This window comes from Penicillium cinerascens (genome assembly GCF_028974065.1).
Source record: "Penicillium cinerascens strain IBT 15544 chromosome Unknown contig_5_segment0_segment0, whole genome shotgun sequence".
Taxonomy (NCBI): Eukaryota; Fungi; Ascomycota; class Eurotiomycetes; order Eurotiales; family Aspergillaceae; genus Penicillium; species Penicillium cinerascens.
Genome location: NW_026695294.1, coordinates 2,521,569 through 2,542,200, shown reverse-complemented (window position 1 = coordinate 2,542,200; position 20,632 = coordinate 2,521,569). Strand labels below are relative to the sequence as shown.

Genomic DNA, 20,632 nt, shown 5'->3' with positions numbered 1-20,632 from the left:
TTCGGCTATGGTTTGGGACGATAAGGGAGCTTCGGAGCACAAGATCACCGCATTAAGTTCATTTTATGGTCCATCTTTCATCATAGCGTTGAGACGACAGATCAATGATAATCCGTATTTTCGCGACTTTCTTCCTGGTAAACAACGGCCGTAGCGGTGTGAGAGAATGCGCATATGGTGCTCGTGAAGCTGCTCGCTGACAGCCTTTAAATACGTTCGCTTCGTTCAATCTCGCAAAAAAATGCAATGCATCCGATATCTATTCCCCTCTAGCTACGTACATGCACATCAAACTCATCACTCGAAACAGACATAGATCCAAGCACATTAGCCTGGACAGTCTGGGTATGTATATTCACATGCAAAAAGGGAGGAGGGGGAGGGAAACAAGAGCAAAGGTGAGTATGAACAAATGCAACGGTTTGTGAATGGGTATGCGGTGTTTCAATGCCAAGTATCTACGAGATAAGAATGGAAGGATTAATATATAGTTCTCAGCTCACTGTGCACTGGATTCCTTGGACTCCTTGACCTCGGAAGAGTGCGTGTCAACGGTGGTGGCGGGTTCGGATTGGGAGGCGCTCTCGTCTGGGTTGAGGTCTAGTCGGAGCCCCTCGTTCGGTGTGAGCGGCACCGCGCTGAATCCGTCGGCGTCGAAAAGGGCCTCGGTTGACTTTTCAGGTTGCAGGGTTTGGTCGGTGTTCTTCTTGGCGTCCGTTTCGTATGCTGGGCAGCCTTGAGACAGAGGGGACTTGGGGTAGGGGACATCGGAAGCCTCTGAGCTGGTACCGTCATCGCGTTTCGGGAGACTGAACTCGCCACTGTCGCGACGTAAGATAATGTTGCTCCATCGCTTTCGACGGCTGAGGCTGCGCGAAAGACCGTCCGTGTCCTCGCTGTGCCGTTGCATGGAGCGACGGCGGCCACGATCAGACTCTGCTGTCTCCGTGACTACTGGCAGGGTTGGGGTCGAAGGCGAAGCAGTCATGCCAGGGTTGGGGCTCGGGGAGGAGCTGCGCTTGTCTTGCCATTCGCGGCGCTTCTCGCTGGCCCATGATCCCCACGAGCTGAAGTATGCACTAGCTTTCTGGCCGGCTGCGTTCACCGAGGCCTGGGCTTGGCCTACGTCGATAGAAGGCCTTTGACGGCCAGCGAACCAGGCGCCCGATGCATCGGGAGAGCCTGCGGATGCCGTTGATGGAGAGCCTGAAGCTTGATCGATGGAGCTACGCTGGGACTGCTCGTTGCGCTTCCGCTGGGCTTCGCGCATAGACTCAATATCGGACCAGAAGCTATTAAACGCAGCGCTGACTTTCTTTTGGCCTGTGCTAAGGTGGCGGTTGAGTGCTTCGCGGCCCTCGCGCACTCGTTCATCGAGGTGAAGATCTGCTACCTGCTGAGACAGTCTTCGCTGGATATCGTCCATTGTCAAGCCACCGGCACTCGGGTGTTTCGGTTCAGTGATGGAAAATAGGAGGGCATCTGACGTGAGGCGTGAGAAGAGGGCGTAGTTCGATGTTTTCTGCCATTGTGTGAGGAAATCTACGTTGAAATCAAGCGCAGGATCACCCTCGATATTGAAGTTTTGCAGCTGAGCTCTGCTCCGATGGGGCGATTCACCGGAGTTGAGCGAAGTGAGTTCCAAGTGATACTTCATGGAAGACAGCAGTGCCAACAGATACTCCTCAAACTGAAGTCGGATAAACTCTTCCGACCCCATGAAGCCTAGTGTCTTCGGTCGTGACGGGTGCTCCTCATCCCATGTTTCATTAACGATCTGAGTGAGGAGGTCGATCCAGCGCCGATCAGACACGGAGAGAGTCAAAGCATTGCGCAGTGTCGGCGACGAAATGTTGATGCTGTCTTCATCCAACTATTTTGTAATCGAAGTCCTGGTCAGACTGGATCCCATGTATGTTTGTACTTTGCGTTACTCACGTTGATTAAAATGTCACTGTAGCGATCCTTTTGTTGCAGGAGCAACGAGTTCGTCGATCCCACAACGTACGACTTTGTGCCATCATCGGCCAGCAAATCTAGTTGCTGGAGCGGGGTATAGGGTCCGAACATACTCCCCTAGGAACGGAGTCAGGATTTCGCCTTGTACCAGAATCAGAGACAACACATACCTTTCCGAAAATCTGCAAGGGAAGACCCATATATGCCAACACTAAGGTAATTAGTACAATTCTGTTCTCAAGTTCACGATTCGACCATACAGGATGTCCGGTCGCTGGTTTTGAGCGAAGTCGGTTTCTCAACGGTTTGTGCATAGTTGTCAAACGCTGGGTCCGCACAGTCTTCCAGGCTGTTGATAAGACCTGGTATTAAGGAAATGAGTGAAAATTGGATCATGCATAGACGTTCACAGCGAGTGCCGAAAAAGAGCATCTGCAGAATTTAGTATGTACACCGGAAAGGGTTTTAGGAGTATTACTTACCTTGGGTTGCAATAGTAATCCCTTGAAGAGAACAAGCGTCTGATGTTTGAATTCGTGGATCATTTCTCGGAGAGAAAGACCTGTAGACCAAATCAGTGCAAGCCTCCGCAAACGCACGTTGAATGATGCTCACCCAGATTCTGATCTTTCGATCCGTCATTCTGCAGGCTAATGGCCAGACCCTCGCGGAATTTCTAAAGTACCCATATTAGTCAACTGCGTGCGACTCTCAGACTTGAGTAGGAACGAACCTTCAAGATATCGATATCAGAGAAGTCCCTACAGAAGCATGTCTGGGGTTAGCCGACTGTTCTCTCGGGTAACCAAACACGCACCACGCCCGCTGTCATCAAATTCATTCTATCTCCGTCACAAGTACAATGTCTCCCGACGAATGAGAAGCATCTAACATACTTTTGAGCAAACCACGCCGAAGTTACCACAGAGAGCTTCTCGCGCAGCTGCCCCACCCTCTGGGGGCTATCCGTAACCACCACGACAGCCTTCTGCACCGTTGACCGAGTCACGTCGGGATGGCGGTTGATCAAAAGCTTGGAATCGAGCTGGCGCGAGCAGGCAATGCCGAATAGGGAGGTAGCCGGGGTTGTGGACGTTTCCTTTCGGCGGAGTGTGAAGTAGGAGAACTCCTCAGTCGAACTAGAACAGGACGCGATCCTAGTCAGTCTAACTGCTATTCACCCGTATGATCGCAAAGAGTCCCATACAGGTGTGCGCCATCGGACAGGGCCATGAACGGTAGCAATGACCAGTCATTCTCGATTGCCGGGTTCGTTCCTTCGTCGGCGATGCAGTGCTCGATCTCGGGGCCCCTGATCGTTCCGGTCAGCTTCGTCCAATTAAAAAGCTCCTTGCGCCAGACTTGCGTCCACGTTCGATAGGGCACTTACCGTGCATGGTGGAAATCAATCACCAGCACAATCGGGTCGTATTTGCGTTCAGCCATTTGGACTGTCATGCGGGGATGTGGGGAGTGGTTGTTGGAGGATTCGGCAGAGCCGATGCAAGGGTCATAGACAATCTGCACAGGCTCCAGACCCCATAAACAGCGTAAGAGAAGATCGGGAAGATCACGATCCGGGAATCGCGACCTCACAGGGGAATTCGATAGTGTTATCGCTCACGTGTTGATTACGGGCGGTGTGAGCCCCGCGTAGTTTACTCTAGTTACTTTTCTCTTAAGTACACAAATGAGTTCAACACCGCTCAAGTTTGGAGGATTTCCCTTCACCAACCTGCTCTTGACGACGCCGAAGGAACTATGAACAATGGTTTCCAACGATAAAAAAGAACAATTAAGAAGAAGGCAACAGACACGCCGAAGTTTGCAGAAGATTTCCCCAAGAAATATATGGCTCGGACCCCACATCCCGTGAAGGACCCGAAAACAAAGGTAAAGAAATGAAACTCATTAGAGGCTTGCTATTAGGAGCCTATGCGAAAGCCTGGGGGTAGTTTCCCTGCACCGGACCCTCAACCAGAGCCTGGCCTGCCTCGTTACCCTGGTCGATGTTGTGGAAATCGAGGATCTCGGAATACCTAGTAGTTGTAAGCATGTTTGCCAATCAAACGCTCTGGGATGCACCTACATCATAATCTTCCAAGTATCCACAGGCAAGTCTGCATCGTTGAAGGACCAGTCGAACTTTTCTTGGGCAACGGGCTCATCGGTGGGGTCGTGGTAGGGCGCCAGGTACTCGTGGGCTAGCGCCTCACCAGCACGGACTCGCTTCTTCGGGTCGAAAACAAGCATTTTCTCGAGAAGATCGACCGCTAGCAAGTATCAGCACATATATAAAACCAGAGGAAGTGGCAACACCACGTACCATCCGCATCGGCATTCTTGAACTTATTGGCCAGTGATTGACGCTCGCGCTTGGGAAGGGACTTGACAAATCGCAAAGTCTATATCCATCGAGGATTAGCCATTTGTCTTTTCATGCTCGTAGACAGGGGAAGAAACTCACGTTCTCGCTGCAAATGGTCTGAATGACGTCGTCCGGGGGAGTACCCAGCAGCTCGGTAATGATGGAAAATTGGTTGACGTGGTCCTTGCCGGGGAACAGCGGCTTGCCCTCCAGCATCTCGGCGAAAATGCAGCCCGCGCTCCAAATGTCCACCTCCACGTCGTACTTTTGCCACGTGAGCATGATCTCAGGGGCGCGGTAGTATCGTGTTGACACATATCCGGTCATCTGCGGGTCCTGGATACGCGCCAGACCGAAGTCACAGATTTTCAAGTCGCAGTTTTCATTGATGAGGATGTTGCTGGGCTTCAGGTCTCGGTGGACCACACCAGCGGAGTGGACATATTTCAATCCACGCTGCAGATTGTCAGTAAAAAACATGGATTTCGCCCAATGGTTAATTTGACTCACGAGAATCTGGTAAAGAAAGTACTGGATGAATTGCTTCTCGAGAGGGCGAGAAGTCAAGAGGCGGTGGAGGTCGGTACCCAGGAGCTCGGTCACGAAGTAGCTGGGGAGGTTAGTACGATGGCGCAAATAGTTTCGGCGGCGTATTTAAGAGACGTACATGTCCTCGAGGGGCGAAATAAAGATGTCGCTCAGACTGATAATCTGTAGCGGGGAGTTCAGTACTTGGGCATTGAGATCCTCGGATGGCGGAGAAGACCCACGTTCTCGTGTCGGAGATGCTTGAGCAGCTTCAGCTCTCGGTAGGTACGCTTAGATAGAACCGGCGTGCTGAAGGGCTTCATGATCTTCTTGACCGCCACGGGCTGGCCGGTCAATTGGTCGCGCGCGGAGCTATCGGGGACATATTCCGATTAGCCGGGGGAGGTCTCGCAACGCGATATGTGAAATCAAACATACCAGACAAGCCCGAAGGCTCCCATGCCCACCGGCTGGAGGTCCGAATACCTAGAAAGCAAATCTCAGCAAAAAAGAATCGATGGCGGGGCAACTGCAAGGCGAACCGGCTGGTGATCTCGAAGGTGGTGCCGAAGATCTGGGATCGCACGAATTCCGCCATTTTGAAGGATCGCAAACGACGCGCTGTAAAAGAGAGGAAGCTTTTTTGGTAGAGAGCCCGCGAAAGTCAACGATGGATGAAAGGGGGATATTGGCAGCGTGTGGGGAAAGGCCCTTTCGGTGAAAAGCGCAGAAAACAAGGACGATGACGTCCGCGACGGGCCAGGCAGGTTTCTGTGCAGCTGACTCATCCCGATCCCCTCTGGCTTCGTGCCTGCCCTACGGCCTTAAGGCTTTCTAAGGTTATTTGGATTTTCTATTTTTACTGGACGATAGAAAGGATTGACCTTCTAGATGAGATTTCCGCTCTGCTCCATCCCCTCCTCACTCGTGTGCCCTGAAGTACCGTGATCTGGTGGCCGCTCCACCAACCACGGGGCTTTGTCTAGACCGGGTCCATTTGCCGGAAGAGTCTTCCCACTCATGGGGATAGGAGGGATTGTAAGTGGAAAGGTACCATGGAGGATACACAATATACCATTGGAGGGCATTCTATGCGAGCTATAGCTGAAACCAAACTTGACGATAATTATCGCGCTTAGCCCGGGCCCAATATCCGTACACCTGCTGCGTTGTGCGGCGGTCATTCGCGGCACGTTGCCCCGTTTGGGGGACTGTGGCCTCCGGGACTCCTCCAGGCGTGGCCTTCGCTCCTTACTTTATCGGGGCATGATAGCCCTGATACATACCTGCTGGTGCTGCGTGCAGCCTTGATCCGGTCTAGACCGAGATCTCCCACGCGAGGGGAGATCTCTATCTCTCCACCGGAGGCTCCAGGTTCGAAGTGGTATGAGACATTTAGAGACGGTTTGATACGCATACACGAAAACGTATATGGACAGCCATACGGAAGACCGGAACTTTAGACGAGCCTAGACGAACCTAGATGAACCCAAGTTGTGGTTCGCCCGCTGTCGCGAGCTGAGACATGTGAAACAAAGCGAGCCACGCTACTAGATGAGTACAAAGGCATTTCCTAGAATGCGCCAGGGCTTTTTTTTTGGGTTTCATACGCCAAGAGGTGGTTGGGCAGTACAGAATACATTTAGTACAACTAGGGGTTGTTCCCATGTTTAAGTAGGGCACCCAGTCAGCGTTGAGGGGAAATCCTTGGAATCTCGGAAATATATCTACACCGGCCATTCTCCTCTACCCCTGCATATATCCCTTTACCGCGATTTCCAGATCAGACCAGTACCCGGGAATTCCCTACACCGCATTTGGATCCCGGAGCAGTCATGTTCCCTTTTATATACGCATCACCAACGATGCTGATATCATATGCACTCCACGATCGCAAGAAACGTGGGGAGAGCACGTGAACTCGCTGCCTGAGGCACCGATGCCCCATGTGCGTCACGACTCTCCACTTCCGAGCTCCGGTGGGTTTCGTCTTACCGTTCGTATCCTACATGTCTGTAGATAAAAATCGATTTGATGTATGGAGGAGACATGGGAATCTCTTGATCTACTTCTACCTATGGCACAAGATAGCCGGGCCGGTAATCACTTGCACTTCATCCCATGCGGTCAAGCCCCAGCGGGAATTGCCCGACGTGCCGCCATGGCCCCTTAGTCCAAGGTCCGCGCAGTATTTTTTGTGCCTACGGGAATGGCCCGGGTTTGACCCCAAACCGAAAGGTTCAAGACGGGAGAGGCTTAGAGAGAAAAATCGAGAGCCTGAGAAAAATAGCCGTACCCTGGGCGCGGTAATTACGGGCACGATGTAAGCTCACCCGTACACGTTTTTTACCCCCGTAATCACCCTTCTGGTATCTCCACTCCCCCAGCATGACGATGGTCGTACCGACCTGACCTTCCTCCTTCAGCTTCACCTCCCTTCTGTTACCCTCACATCCTCGTCCGTCTTCCACGCTCCTTGGGATTCATTCCCGAACTTCCGGTCCCGCCAGCTCGCTGCGATCCCGCTTCAAGGTCAAACCAGCCGAAACCCTTTCACCCTCTCGAAACCCCCTCTATCCCCGCCTTTAACGTACACCGGGAATCCATTCCTCGCGACCCCGCTTGTCGCAAGTGTAAAGGAATTCCTTCTGTGCCCAGGTTGTGCCGATTGTGATCCCTTGCGTGACGGGTGGCCGTTCTCCCACCCGAGCGAAAGGCTGCGGCCGTCCCGTCGGGCTGACACCTGTCGCCTTTGCGCGCCCCGAATCGGGTCTCGTTCTCTGCTGGTTTGGGAATCTTGAAGAACGCTCGTGAGCCATGGGGGTGTGTTTTAGCTCGGAGCCTACGGGGGACGCGGACCAGAAGAAGAGAAGTCAGATGATCGATCGGAAACTCGAGGAAGACTCCAGACGGTTACGCAGGGAATGCAAGATCCTTCTCTTGGGTGGGTGCCCGGCGCAATCCCTTTTGGCTGTTTTTTCGTGCGCAGCGCCCGTGGGTATGACTGACTCTTTACCGCAGGGTCCGGCGAGAGTGGCAAGTCCACGATTGTCAAACAGATGAAGATTATCCACCAAAATGGCTACTCGGTCGAGGAGTTGGCTCTGTATCGCCTGACGGTCTACAAGAACCTGCTCGACTGTGCCAAGGCCTTGATTGAAGGGTACCGCCTGTTTGAACTCGAACCGTCAAGCCAAAAGGTCAAGGACTACATCACGTTCCTGGAAGAGTATCACGTCGACCCGGATCCCAATACACCGCTGGATCCGAAGATAGGAGAGGCGATCACATATTTATGGAACGACCCCTGCACATCAACGGTTCTGGAGCGCCAAAACGAGTTTTACCTGATGGATTCTGCACCATAGTAAGCGCATTGTCCCCTCCTCATTTGTATTTACCGTGACACTCACTGGTGACCAGTTTTTTCGAGGAAGCCAAGCGAATAACGTCCCCGGACTATACCCCGAATGTGTCAGACGTGTTACGAGCGAGAACCAAGACCACTGGTATATACGAAACACGTTTCACAATGGGTCAATTGAGCATACAGTACGTGAACCGAAACTGGCGTCCAAGTCCGATTACTAACTAGTTTACAGCATGTTCGATGTGGGTGGCCAGCGCAGCGAGCGGAAGAAGTGGATTCATTGCTTCGAGAACGTGACCTCCATCATCTTCTGTGTGGCCTTGAGTGAATATGACCAAATGCTACTGGAAGAGAGCAATCAAGTAAGCAAAGCCTTTGTGTCTGAATATGAAATTGCCGCTGACAATGTCATAGAACCGCATGATGGAGAGCTTAGTTCTCTTCGACTCTGTGGTCAATTCTCGATGGTTTATGCGGACGAGCATCATTCTCTTCCTGAACAAGGTCGATCTCTTTCGACAAAAGCTCCCGCGCTCTCCATTGAGCAACTACTTCCCCGATTACTCGGGCGGCAACGATGTGAACCGGGCAGCCAAGTATCTTCTTTGGCGCTTCAACCAGGTGAATCGCGCACACCTGAATCTCTACCCACAGTAAGAACCTATTGCTTTCATCATGTACACGGGATATAAGGCCCTAACAATCTTTTGTAGCCTTACCCAAGCCACTGATACCACCAATATTCGCCTGGTCTTTGCGGCGGTCAAAGAGACCATTTTGCAGAATGCCTTGAAGGACTCGGGCATTCTTTGAGCCGACAGACCCTGGAAATTTGCCGCCCAGTGACACCGCCTATATTTCATGACCTCCTCGCCGCGGAACATTGTTTCCGTGCCTTTGATTCTTGTCGCCTCTTCAAGAGGACCATCATACCTACACTTTACGACCAAACATACCCCACCAACTCTTCCTTTTCTCTTGCTTTTCTCTTGCTTCGGGACTAGCTGCTGGCGTTAACGGGTCCTTTCTTTTATAATCCCGGGCTATATCCCAGGCGCTGGTTAGGTGATACTCCCTATTTGGTATCTACAACGAGGTATTCGGTTTTCTTCCAGGGCGGATCTCCTCAGCTCCGGGACCTCAAGTACAATTGGGGAACGGGCTCGCTGATACCTGCTTTTGGGTTTCCTTTTGTGTATTCAACCCCAAGGGAGATGGATCTTTTCAGCCTCAAAAAGTCGCCGGGACTTCAACTATGAGAACCTCGCACCACTTTGACCCTCAACCTCCTTGTGTCATCTACCATTTCATATATCCCGAACGATCCCCTTCTCGGATCTTTGCTTCTTCTTCTTCTTCTTTTCTGTTTTCAGCTCTCTGATGCATACCATGACGGATTTGATTCATCTCCGGCCATGTTCTGCCTTTGCTTCTTTTCTGGATACGCGATTTGGAGCGCTTCAATGCATGTGATGCTATTTATTTTTCTTTCTGTGTTGTGCTGTATTCTCTATGGGTTTCAGTGGCAAGTAGCTTCAACTTCCCAATAGTCTCGTTTTACCTTACATAGACCAGCCATGGTGCGGATCTATCGACGGTCTCCGGGCCTAGTTTCAAGTGCGAGACCCGGGTGCACGGTTATCAACTACTAGGTCTCGTTTATGTACTATAACTTTTGAGACAGCGAGTCAACCCCACTGGCCTTCTCTCCTGCCCCCCATTGGTCTGTTTCGTATGGATCTCGCGTAGCTGTCGGCAAAACGCCGCTTGAATTGAGATTAGCCGGCTAGCAGCAGGGGAGGGGGGCGCTGCTCTCTCCCCTAAATCTACCAATTACTAGCCTGAAGAATCTCCTTTTCTTTCCCAGAATTGTCGAGAGTGGAGAAATGCGGAGATGCAGACGACCTTGGGGCAGTGTTGCAATCTGTAGCCGACATAATACCTCGGTTCACGCCGTTTCGTGGACTTATTTAGAGACCTACGCTCCGTGGGTGTGAAGAGAGCCATTCAATAGGTACATTGTCATTTGAGTATGAAGGGTTCCTCATTGCTTTGCTCGAGTCTATTTGGGGCTGCGGTTGGAGCTGCATCCCAGTCTTGTCTAGAGGAAGCTACTGACATTACCCTCACCGTATGTCTCTCGAAAGCCCCCTCAGAGTTGTCAATGTAAAACCCGTCACTGATATTCAATGTTCTAGTATGGCTATCCATTGATGCCATTCGTTACATTCGCCGTTCCTGCCATCGAAGTCGCCAAGGGAGCAAATCGATTTGAGCATTACAGAGAGCTTGCGACAGCAGACTTCCACGATGTCGTTCGTGCCAACGTAGACACCTTGTACTCGGTGAGCATTCTCGACTGGACTCATCATGATCTTATCGTGAATGTTCCCGTTGTCAAAGACCGATACTGGGTCTTTCCATTTTACGATGCGTGAGTGATCTTCAGCGGACGGACAGGTTGAGCTTCACTAACATATTCCAGATATGCCAACAACTACGTCAACATAGGCAGCGTGAATAACAGTACCGTTGGGAAGTACGTGGTGCGCTTTGATCCAAGTGGCAAGCGGCAGCCAGGCCTCCAACTCTGCAGCCAATCAAGAAATGAAAAGAAGCTGCGAGGAGAATGTTACGGCGTCGATGGTTACATCAACTCGCCCACGGCATATGGAATATTGCTGCCACGATACGCCCTCATCAACGGAATTCCAGAAGATCTACAGCAGATCCATGATCTCCAGAACAAGAGCGGAATCCACACCATCGAAGCTGGCCAGAGATCAAAGCACCCTAGAGCTCCTTTGACCATTTCCATGCTCAACTCTTCAATATCATCCAACCCGGCCACCAGAATCAGGCAGTTGACAGCCCGTATCTCCCCCAACAGCCCACCACGCAACGTCTCAGACTCCGCACGAGTCAATCGCATGTTAGAAGAAGCCGGCATCGACCCCCACCAAGCAACCTACACAGCCCCCAAAGGCCAAAACATAACCCGAGCATACCTAGCATCCGAGAAAAACATGGCCAACGCAGCAATCCAGCCACAAAACCTGCAGAACCTCGGCATGACTGGGACCAGCTCACCTTTCAAGCTCAGGGAGACTACGGCACCAACTACCTAATGCGCCAGTTTGTAGCATATCGCGGCTACCTCGGTCTCACTCAGTCTGAAGCCCTGTACCCGTCGTATATCGGCGGTGACAGTGGACAGACACTGAACATAGGCCCCAAGGAGGCGTATATCTTCAAATTCCCCAGCAAGCCCCCGCTGGCACAATACGGGTTCTGGAGCCTGACGGCCTGCAACGCGGAGCAGTTCCTGGTTTCGAATGCGTTGAATCGGTATGCGCTGAGCGACCGATCCAATATTACCTACACCGATGGCTCGCGTGTCTATGGGGGCGATGCCCACGCCGATGATAGCTTCGAACTTCTTGTTCAACCGGCTGATTTGGCTCCTCCGAATAACTGGACTTCTAAGTACGTTTTGACTTTCGATTCCTCCTTGTTTTGCCTTTTGCGGCTTTCCTGTTCGCGATGGGATTTTTCGTCAATGACTGACTGTATCACAGCTGGCTCCCAGCTCCCAAAGGTGGTGGGGCATTCTCTCTCACGCGTAAGTTGGTTACTCGAATCGTACGATGGTAGATTGTAGTGGCTGATTATGAAATTAGTTCGGTTTTATGCCCCTAGCGATGCACTACGGCAAGGAGAGTGGTCGTATCCTGTGGTACGGAAACAAGCTGCCATTGTGGCATGAGCTTCTTCGTGCAGAGACAGTCTGTTTGAAGAAAGAACAAATGGTTCTGGCAGGAGACTTTCTATTTCACTTGTCCAGACGGGATGGAAACCCTTAGGTATCTGACAGAATCGCTATCAACCCCTTTTACCTGTTGGAAATAGCCTTTTTACGTGTATGTCTTGAGAATAGTCAAGCTGTACTAGCGAGAGGACAAACCCCGGAAGAGTATGGTTCTGCATCCCCATGCTCCTGTTGTCTATTTTCAAGTTCATTCGTCACCGGCGTTCGGCGAAGGCTCGTGTTGTACTCGGAATGGCTCAGCCAGAAGCTTGCTAGGCAGAATGAGAAGCCCTAGAAGTTCTCGAGCTTGCAGACATTCATCTCCTCGGCCCCCTTCCCCGGCCCCCAACGTCGAACTTGGTGACAACGCCAAGGAGATACTCGAAGAACATACGAATAGCTAGTGGTGCATAGTACGGATTGCCAATAGCACTGGATTGCATGGCAAAAGCGCTACGTAAGTGGCCCGTGGGTACATATAACAGCCTCGAGCGAGCCCCGGCAGCCATTCTATACGCTCCGTCCCTTCGGCCCGGGCCCCGCCGGCCCCAATCCCTAGCCTAGGACTTATCTCGATATTTATCTGTGAATATGCAGCTTAGCTCCCCTAATTAGGAGCTGAATTATCGTTAATCATTTACGACGTAACTGTTCAAGGTTCATCATGCCCCAAACCCCGCAAATAATGTACGAACGTCCGTCAAAGCCTTGGAAGCGGCGAATCAAGTCGCAGCGCACGGACAATGCGGAGTACCGGGTCGAGCGCCGATCAAGATCCAGACTCTCCACCGCTGCTTTCTATAGTTCATGACCGAATTGAATGATCATACCACTCATGGAAAACGGTTTGCGCCCAGGCCCCAAAGTAAGATAAATGGCCGGATTGGGTGATGTTCGATCGGATGGGACGTACCCTGCACTTCCCTCTTTCCCCGTCGAACTTCCGAGACCCCCGCCTGGTGCCACCAGATCTTGCTCCCCTCCCCTCTTTTCTCCTCTTTTGCATCCTCTTCACATTGTTCCTCGCTGTTAATCATGTCCGAACGTCGAGAACGCAAGCCCTCCGTTGGTGCCCCCATCGCCGACCTTCGAGGTCCCGTTGGTCCAGGGTTCAGCCGGCCCAAGCACAAACGTACCTTTACTGGCTTCGGGCCCGCGGAGATCAAGAACGTTGAAGCGAGCATTCCTGAACCGCTGAGGGAGGCGTGAGTCTTGAGTTTATCTATTCCCTTGGGTGCTTGAGCTGACCGCGAACCCGGTTTATCATTAGATGGCGGAAATATGTACGTTACTCTTCCAGGAACACCCGCGACCGAAAGTAACATAAACTTCCAGTCTGCTTCCGAGTTTACCAACAAGGAAGAATTCGAGGTTCGTGCGGACACGTGAGCCCTACTTGAGTACAAGCTGACGAAGCCCGCAGAAAGAGCTCGTGCGTCACATCGAGACGACTCTTGCTCGATCCCTGTACAACTGCGATGAGAAGTGAGTACCTACTCCGGCTAACCCCAGTTCCTGAAATCAAGTGCTCACTCTCTGTAGTGCAGCTTACTCGGGTACGGCCCTCGCATTCCGAGACCGGTTAATCATCGAATGGAACAAAACTCAGCAGCGCCAGACATTTACCGACCAGAAGAGGGTCTACTGTATGTTTGGAATCTATTTGTCGATCTCCTTGACCGAGAGCTAATGCACTGCAGATCTCTCTCTTGAGTTTCTGATGGGTCGCGCTTTGGACAATGCCATGCTCAATGTAGGCATGAAAGACGCTGCCCGAGGTAAGATATCTTCCCAATTCGTTTTTCGAGTCGTGTATTGACTATATATTAGATGGACTCAGCGATCTTGGTTTCCGTATCGAGGATGTCATCGCCCAGGAACACGATGCAGCGCTGGGCAACGGTGGCCTTGGACGTCTGGCGGCTTGTTTCCTGGATAGCATGGCGACACTCAATTATCCCGCATGGGGGTATGGTCTCCGCTACCGCTATGGAATATTCAAGCAGGAAATTGTCAATGGCTATCAAATGGAGGTCCCAGACTACTGGCTTGACAACAACCCGTGGGAATTCCCGCGACACGAGATTACTGTCGACATCCAATTCTATGGTCGCGTGAAGAATCACCAGAATGAAAATGGCAAGGTCGTTCACACGTGGGAAGACGGAGAAATTGTCCAAGCTGTCGCATACGACGTGCCCATTCCTGGTTATGGCACCAAGACCACCAACAACCTCCGGCTCTGGTCCAGCAAGGCGAGCAGTGGAGAGTTTGACTTCCAGAAATTCAATGCTGGTGACTACGAAAGTGCGGTGGCCGACCAACAAAATGCCGAAACAATCTCAGCCGTACTCTATCCCAATGATAATCTGGAGCGAGGCAAGGAACTTCGACTGAAGCAGCAGTACTTCTGGTGTGCAGCCTCTCTGTTTGATATCGTGCGGCGATTCAAGAAGACCCGGAGAGCTTGGAACGAATTCCCTGACCAGGTGGCCATTCAACTGAATGACACACATCCCACCCTTGCCATCGTTGAGCTCCAGCGTATTCTGATCGATGAAGAAGGGCTTGAGTGGGACGAGGCATGGAACATTGTGACCAAGACCTTCGGGTACACCAATCACACTGTACTGCCAGAGGCCTTGGAAAAGTGGTCTGTTCCTCTCATGCAGAACCTGCTTCCTCGACACCTGCAGCTTATTTACGACATCAACCTGTTTTTCTTGCAGACTGTTGAGAAGCGTTTCCCAAAGGATCGGGAAATGCTGTCCCGCGTCTCCATTATCGAGGAGTCTCATCCCAAGATGGTGCGAATGGCCTACCTTGCCATCATCGGTTCTCACAAAGTGAACGGAGTTGCTGAATTGCACTCGGATCTCCTGAAGACAACCCTCTTCAAAGATTTCGTGGAGATTTATGGGCCCGATCGTTTCACCAATGTGACCAACGGCGTCACTCCCCGAAGATGGCTGCACCAGGCCAACCCGTTGCTTTCTGCCTTGATTGCAGAGAAATTGGGTGGCCATGAGTTCCTGACAGATCTGACGCTTTTGGATAAGCTCGAGGCCTTTGTCGACGACAAGGACTTCCGGCACGAGTGGGCTCACATCAAGACCATGAACAAGCTTCGCCTTGCCAAATTCATCAAGAGCACCACTGGCCATGAGGTGGATCCCAACTCTCTGTTTGATATACAAGTGAAGCGTATTCATGAATACAAGCGCCAGCAGCTCAACATATTCGGGGTCATCCATCGATACCTCACCATCAAGGACATGTCGGCCGAAGAGAAGAAGAAGGTCGTCCCACGAGTTTCGATCTTTGGCGGTAAAGCAGCGCCCGGATACTGGATGGCCAAGACGATCATTCACCTCATCAACAAGGTCGCAGATGTGGTCAACAAGGACGCAGATATTGGGAACCTCCTCAAGGTCATTTTCATCGAGGACTACAATGTCAGCAAAGCGGAGATCATCTGCCCGGCTTCCGACCTCAGCGAACACATTTCCACAGCTGGCACAGAGGGTAGCGGTACGAGCAACATGAAGTTCGTCATGAACGGAGGTCTAATCATAGGAACTTGTGATGGTGCCAATGTGAGTCAGGTCCCAAACGTGTCATACATGATCAATCTAACCCGTCCAGATCGAAATCACTCGCGAAATCGGCGAGAACAACATTTTCCTCTTCGGTAACCTCGCCGAAGACGTCGAGGAACTCCGCCACCGACACTTCTATGGCGACTTCCAGCTCGACCCGCAACTGGCCAAGGTCTTCGCCGCGATCAAGAGTAACATGTTCGGCGATGCAGCCGACTTCTCCGCTCTGACCGCATCCATCGAAGAGCACGGCGATTACTATCTCGTCTCCGATGACTTCAACTCCTACATTACCACCCACGGAATGGTGGATGAAGCGTTCAAAAACAAGGAGGAGTGGCTAGCCAAGTCGATTACCAGTGTTGCGCGCATGGGATTCTTCTCCACTGACCGCGTTATCAACGAGTATGCCGATAGCATCTGGAATGTCGAGCCGCTTGAGATTAAGGATTGAGGATTGATTGGTCGTTTTGCACTCACGTTAACACTCTCCTTCAGACGACTTGCATTGTTTTGGTCTTTCCTTTCATCAACTACATCACTAGCCCGACGGCATAATTCTGGTCCTAGCAAATATGTTCTGAATCAGTGATTCCTAGAATATGAGTCCACAGTCGTAATCTATTTGTAAAAATGAAAAGGTAAATAAGTAGAACAAGAAACACCGAATCTGCAAAGTGAAGACTCTTACCCGAGGTTTATCATCAGCTTCCCAAGAAACAGTTTCCCGAGTGGCCTAGGGGGGCAGCCTGTCCGTCGACACTGGACAAAATTTATACATAGGTAGGGTTGAGTCTATTCACATCCGGAGTTTGCATTATCCTCAAAATAGGTCAGACCCAATGAATTTTCATTTAGCATCTATCATGACTGTCTAAGATTTTATCCCCTGAAGAACGGAACGTCGAAATGAAATAGAACATGAACCCGCAAAATTCATGATTGGGATATAACAAATCAACACCAATCCCATGCGATTATCATGATAACAAATGCTGAACCAACCTCACGTCACGCTGAAAGAATCACAAGAAACCAAAAAAAAGGAGGCTTAAACTGTAGCAGCAGCCTCATCACCCTCTTCAATAGTCTTAGGCTTATAGTCCGAGAACGTCTCCGGCCACAGGAACATCTTCTCCTCATTGGAAGGCGTCGCGGCCATAAGCGTAGGGACCGCCTCCTTGGACGAAATCCGTCTCCAGAGGTTCGCCCGTGGGTTGTACCGCGCCGGCTTACCCACACCACCCGTCTTCTGCTGGTCCTCGCGCAAGATTTTCTCGATCTCCCGCTTGATGTCGGAAAAGGTATCGTAGGGGGTGAAGGGGATCTTGTGCTCGATGCAGTGCTCCTCGAGACGGAGACCGCGGCGAGCGAAGAGCACGTCGGCGTGACTAGCGGCTGCTAGGTCCGAGACGCCGTCGCCGATGAAGACGATGAGCGGCATCTCGTCGGGTTCGCATTCCAGTTGGGCGGCGGCGCGGGCTTCGTCGACCGAGAGGGCCTTGTCGTGGCCGGTATCGGTGTCGTGGCGCCAGATGGGTTTCCATTCGCTGCCATCTACGCTGATGGTTGCGTCGTTTGCCACAATGTTGATGGTGGATGCCTGGTTATTGTTAGTTTGCGTTGGACCCGCGTACGACTCAAATAGAGAGTGGGACGTACCTCCTTCTCGCCCAGGAATACATCCAGGGCTCGCTTGAGGATGGGCTTCAGGCCGGCACTGATCACGTGGAAGGGGAAGCCGTTGTCTTGACAGTACTGGTGGAACTCCTGGAAACCAGGGTCCAGCGAGAGAGACTTTTGCATAACCACGAAACCGTCCTCGAAGGGGATATTGAGGGATCCCCACATGTCCTCGGAGATCTCACGGTAAGTCCGCTCGCCGTTCTTCATCTGTTCTTCCAACTTGGCCAGACCCTCCGCACCACAGCCGTGGGCACCGACGAGGATGTGGCCAGTGTCTTCCATGAAGATGGTGCCATCGAAATCTATATTGTCGAGTTAGTTATCCTGCGCATTTAATTGGCCCTCGCGCTATGCGCACAATGAGGCAGGGGCCCCCTGGTCGAGACAGGGTCTGGATGTTGGACAGGACTGGCTAGCATACCGGAGAAGATGACAATCTTTCTCTTCTGAGGAGTAGGCGCAGGAGCCGTGGGTTTCATGTTGGCGTTGGTCATTGTGAAGGCTACCACGAAGTGTAGAGATGCAGAAAAAACGTAAACAGAGAGATAGGTGTAAGATAGACGAGTGAAAAGACGAAGAGACGAATTAATCAAGATAAGGGCCCGCGGCCGTGGCAAACAAGAACAAGAACCAAGTTTATGACGTAGCGAAGCCACGACGATATCATAGTGGGTCTGTGGAAGCCTTTGGCGCCCGTAGGTGAAAATGAGTTGGAACAACGTGCCAGAAGTGTCGGACCACGGTCGGCGCCACTGCCGAATCTAGGACTTCTGATTGGACGATAGTCAGATTCCGGGTCCGGCGAGCCGAAACTTAGCGTCCATTGATTTCCGAGGCCGAGAAGGACTCTGGATTGGCTGGGCTGCTGGACCGCCGGAAAACGGTGGGGAACGCGGTGGAACAGGGACAGTTTAACAGTGTAGATTATAACTATCTAGGTCGAGGTAAGCTCGGTGATCCTTCTCTGCAATTCGGGAACTGTCCGCAGTTGCAGTTCAAGCTCGTCTTTCTCACTGTGATGGGGGTTAGCATAGTCCTAATGTAGGGCTGGGGGGATGCATACTCTTCCAATTTCAACCGGCGCTCCCAATCGAGCCCGGTAAAGACATAACTTCCCTGGCCATCAAATTGCAGAATCTTCTGGTGGTATTTCCAGAGACTGCGACGGTGCGAGACCGTCATTAGGGTGATGCCAAGCTTCTTGGCCGTCTCGTACATCACCTTCTCAATCTCCAGGGTCACCGAGGAAGTACATTCGTCCAGAATGGCAAACTTGGGACGGTGGTAGAATAGGCGGGCCATTGCGATGCGCTGCTGCAGGCCACCCGACAGGACATCGCGCCACTCCTCCTCGGCATCCCAGCCGCCGGGGCGGTCGACGACAGACGCGATCTCGACCACGGAAAGAACCTCGTACAGATCATCATCGGTCACACCCTTGGCGCGCATCTCGCGCACGCCGTCCGGGTAAATGACCTGCTGGCGGAGCGTACCTCGCGACAGATAAGGCCGTTGAGGGATGTAGAAAATGTCTTCAAATGATGGTTTCTTGACCGTACCGCCGTACACAGGCCAGAGCCCACCCAAAATGCGGAACAATGATGACTTACCGCACCCGTTGGGTCCGACAATCAAGAGATGGTCGCCAGGGTAGATGGTGAAAGACAGCTTTCGCACCAGGACGTCCCCGTTGGGCGAGACGATCGGAACATCGGTGAACTGGATGCAATCGCTTTCGACGACCTTGCCTCGGCCAGAAAGAACTGCTGCATTTTCCTCAGTTGATGCAGAAGAGACCAGCTTCTTTTCGAATCTCCCGGCCCCCAAGTCATCCATTACCTCCAGTAATGACGAGACGCGGGCAGTGAAACCGGCTAGCTCGGAGATCTCCTTGTAGGAGAACATCAGACGACCAAAGGCATCCGACGAGGATAACAGCATCCGTCGGTTGGTGACAAAGTCTACCCCGAGTTAGTTGAAACATACTGATCTGAGGAAATGAAACTCACTTTCGGTACGGTCGCCCATGGTATGAACGACCTGGCCAGGGATCTTGAAAAAGACGGGCACACTGCAGAGAACCAGGCCCAAAGCACCCCAGAAGTATTTAATAACAAAGTCCTCCATGAATCCATGGTACAGGCGCCGGCGCAGAATGCGATTCACGTGCTTGATGAGGGTGAAGTAGCCCTTGTCCAAAGTGTCCTTCTCGGCTTCATGGCCGTGGTAGAGGGCAACTTCTTCACTATAGTCGATGAGGCGCGAGTGCAAGAATCGGAACTCGCCCTCGAGGCGAGCCTCGTCGGCGACATACTTGCCAAACGGCGGGGTGAGCATGCGCATCACGTTAGCTGACAACTGCACCAGCAGACTCATGATGAACATCCCCTCGCCTCCGACATTCTTAGAAAGCGAGTAGTTGTAGATGCACATGTCGAGTATGGGCTTGGCCAGGTTGGAGTAGAGCTCCGCCAAGCTGTCTGAGAAGCGAGACACGTCGACTGTGACAAGCTGGTCTGGGTTCTTGATCCGATCGTCCAGGGCGGAGATGGCGTAGAAGGTCATGTTTGACAGGTATTTGTCGTGTATATAATCTGTCAGACGTTTCCGATAGCTCAGCGCGAGCTTGCACTGGTGGTACGAGAGCTAAGAAATGCGGGGATCCAGTTAGCCACCAGCTTCTCCACGGCCGTATTTCTTCTGGGGAACCTTAACACGAGCTTACCATGGAATTTGTAAATGTCGCGGGAACAGCCACGATCATCCACCAAACAAGACCGAGTAGGAAATCCCTGCCTTTCCCTCGCACTAGGTTGCTCACCAACCGGCCATCCAGCTCGGCAACATACAGACTGAGCAATGTCCGCAACACCAGGAAGACACTGTGGCTCACCAGGAGCCTCAACTCCTTGCTGCGCCATCCCGGAATCACGATCTTGAGCAGGCGCAGCAGGTTCCTGAAGAACTCCCGGTTGATCTCGACCCGCTTCTTCCGTGGTTGTTCGTCATCACCGAGACTGCTGGTGCCGGGCCGTCGGTGCAACTCTACTTGCTGTGAGGCAGCTTTCTGCTCCGAAATAGCATTGTGGATTCGTTTTGCAAGAGCTGCAAAAAGAGCGAGGTAAACGGCGCGTGAGATGCGGGTGCGGTGTTTGAGGTAGAGGGAGGTGAGACTGGAGAGAATCTGCTTGATGGAACGATCGGGCGGTAACAGCTTGGACTGGGCGGCCATGGCGACTCGATGGATCAGCCAGAGTCGGAGACTGACATGACCATGAACCGTAAGAGTGGTGTATCACCGATGATGAAGAGCA

General features: G+C 52.0%; 7 protein-coding genes across 7 annotated transcripts; 3 read left to right on the top strand and 4 right to left on the bottom strand.

The window, feature by feature from the left end:
• Nucleotides 1-499: 499 nt before the first annotated feature.
• On the bottom strand, nt 500-3,417 carry N7498_005424 (uncharacterized protein; the record flags this gene model as incomplete). The annotated part of the gene is made up of 10 exons (XM_058452486.1): nt 500-1,873; nt 1,939-2,076; nt 2,130-2,170; nt 2,220-2,391; nt 2,442-2,521; nt 2,575-2,635; nt 2,693-2,720; nt 2,856-3,098; nt 3,167-3,271; nt 3,350-3,417. 10 exons carry the CDS (start codon nt 3,415-3,417, stop codon nt 500-502), a joined length of 2,310 nt encoding a protein of 769 aa, XP_058309024.1.
• A 475-nt stretch (nt 3,418-3,892) lies between these two features.
• sakA (mitogen-activated protein kinase HOG1) lies at nt 3,893-5,453 on the bottom strand (the record flags this gene model as incomplete). Its single annotated transcript, XM_058452485.1, has 9 exons — nt 3,893-3,998; nt 4,049-4,232; nt 4,286-4,364; nt 4,427-4,783; nt 4,838-4,937; nt 4,995-5,038; nt 5,098-5,227; nt 5,294-5,341; nt 5,398-5,453. The coding sequence occupies 9 exons, from the start codon at nt 5,451-5,453 to the stop codon at nt 3,893-3,895; spliced, it is 1,104 nt and encodes a 367-aa protein (XP_058309023.1).
• A 2,219-nt stretch (nt 5,454-7,672) lies between these two features.
• Nucleotides 7,673-9,038, top strand: gpaB (guanine nucleotide-binding protein subunit alpha gpaB; the record flags this gene model as incomplete). Its single annotated transcript, XM_058452484.1, has 6 exons — nt 7,673-7,799; nt 7,877-8,222; nt 8,279-8,407; nt 8,458-8,587; nt 8,640-8,878; nt 8,939-9,038. The coding sequence occupies 6 exons, from the start codon at nt 7,673-7,675 to the stop codon at nt 9,036-9,038; spliced, it is 1,071 nt and encodes a 356-aa protein (XP_058309022.1).
• Nucleotides 9,039-10,257: 1,219 nt separating this feature from the next.
• Nucleotides 10,258-11,991, top strand: N7498_005421 (DUF1254-domain-containing protein; the record flags this gene model as incomplete). The annotated part of the gene is made up of 6 exons (XM_058452483.1): nt 10,258-10,356; nt 10,424-10,659; nt 10,711-11,157; nt 11,238-11,711; nt 11,804-11,847; nt 11,906-11,991. 6 exons carry the CDS (start codon nt 10,258-10,260, stop codon nt 11,989-11,991), a joined length of 1,386 nt encoding a protein of 461 aa, XP_058309021.1.
• Nucleotides 11,992-13,068: 1,077 nt separating this feature from the next.
• On the top strand, nt 13,069-16,086 carry glpV (glycogen phosphorylase; the record flags this gene model as incomplete). Its single annotated transcript, XM_058452482.1, has 8 exons — nt 13,069-13,238; nt 13,304-13,316; nt 13,369-13,404; nt 13,457-13,518; nt 13,576-13,679; nt 13,734-13,811; nt 13,864-15,629; nt 15,679-16,086. 8 exons carry the CDS (start codon nt 13,069-13,071, stop codon nt 16,084-16,086), a joined length of 2,637 nt encoding a protein of 878 aa, XP_058309020.1.
• A 597-nt stretch (nt 16,087-16,683) lies between these two features.
• Nucleotides 16,684-17,812, bottom strand: N7498_005419 (uncharacterized protein; the record flags this gene model as incomplete). Its single annotated transcript, XM_058452481.1, has 3 exons — nt 16,684-17,235; nt 17,295-17,620; nt 17,740-17,812. The coding sequence occupies 3 exons, from the start codon at nt 17,810-17,812 to the stop codon at nt 16,684-16,686; spliced, it is 951 nt and encodes a 316-aa protein (XP_058309019.1).
• A 440-nt stretch (nt 17,813-18,252) lies between these two features.
• On the bottom strand, nt 18,253-20,550 carry N7498_005418 (ATP-binding cassette long-chain fatty acid transporter PXA2; the record flags this gene model as incomplete). The annotated part of the gene is made up of 4 exons (XM_058452480.1): nt 18,253-18,331; nt 18,382-19,279; nt 19,328-19,964; nt 20,044-20,550. The coding sequence occupies 4 exons, from the start codon at nt 20,548-20,550 to the stop codon at nt 18,253-18,255; spliced, it is 2,121 nt and encodes a 706-aa protein (XP_058309018.1).
• Between the last annotated feature and the right edge of the window lie 82 nt (nt 20,551-20,632).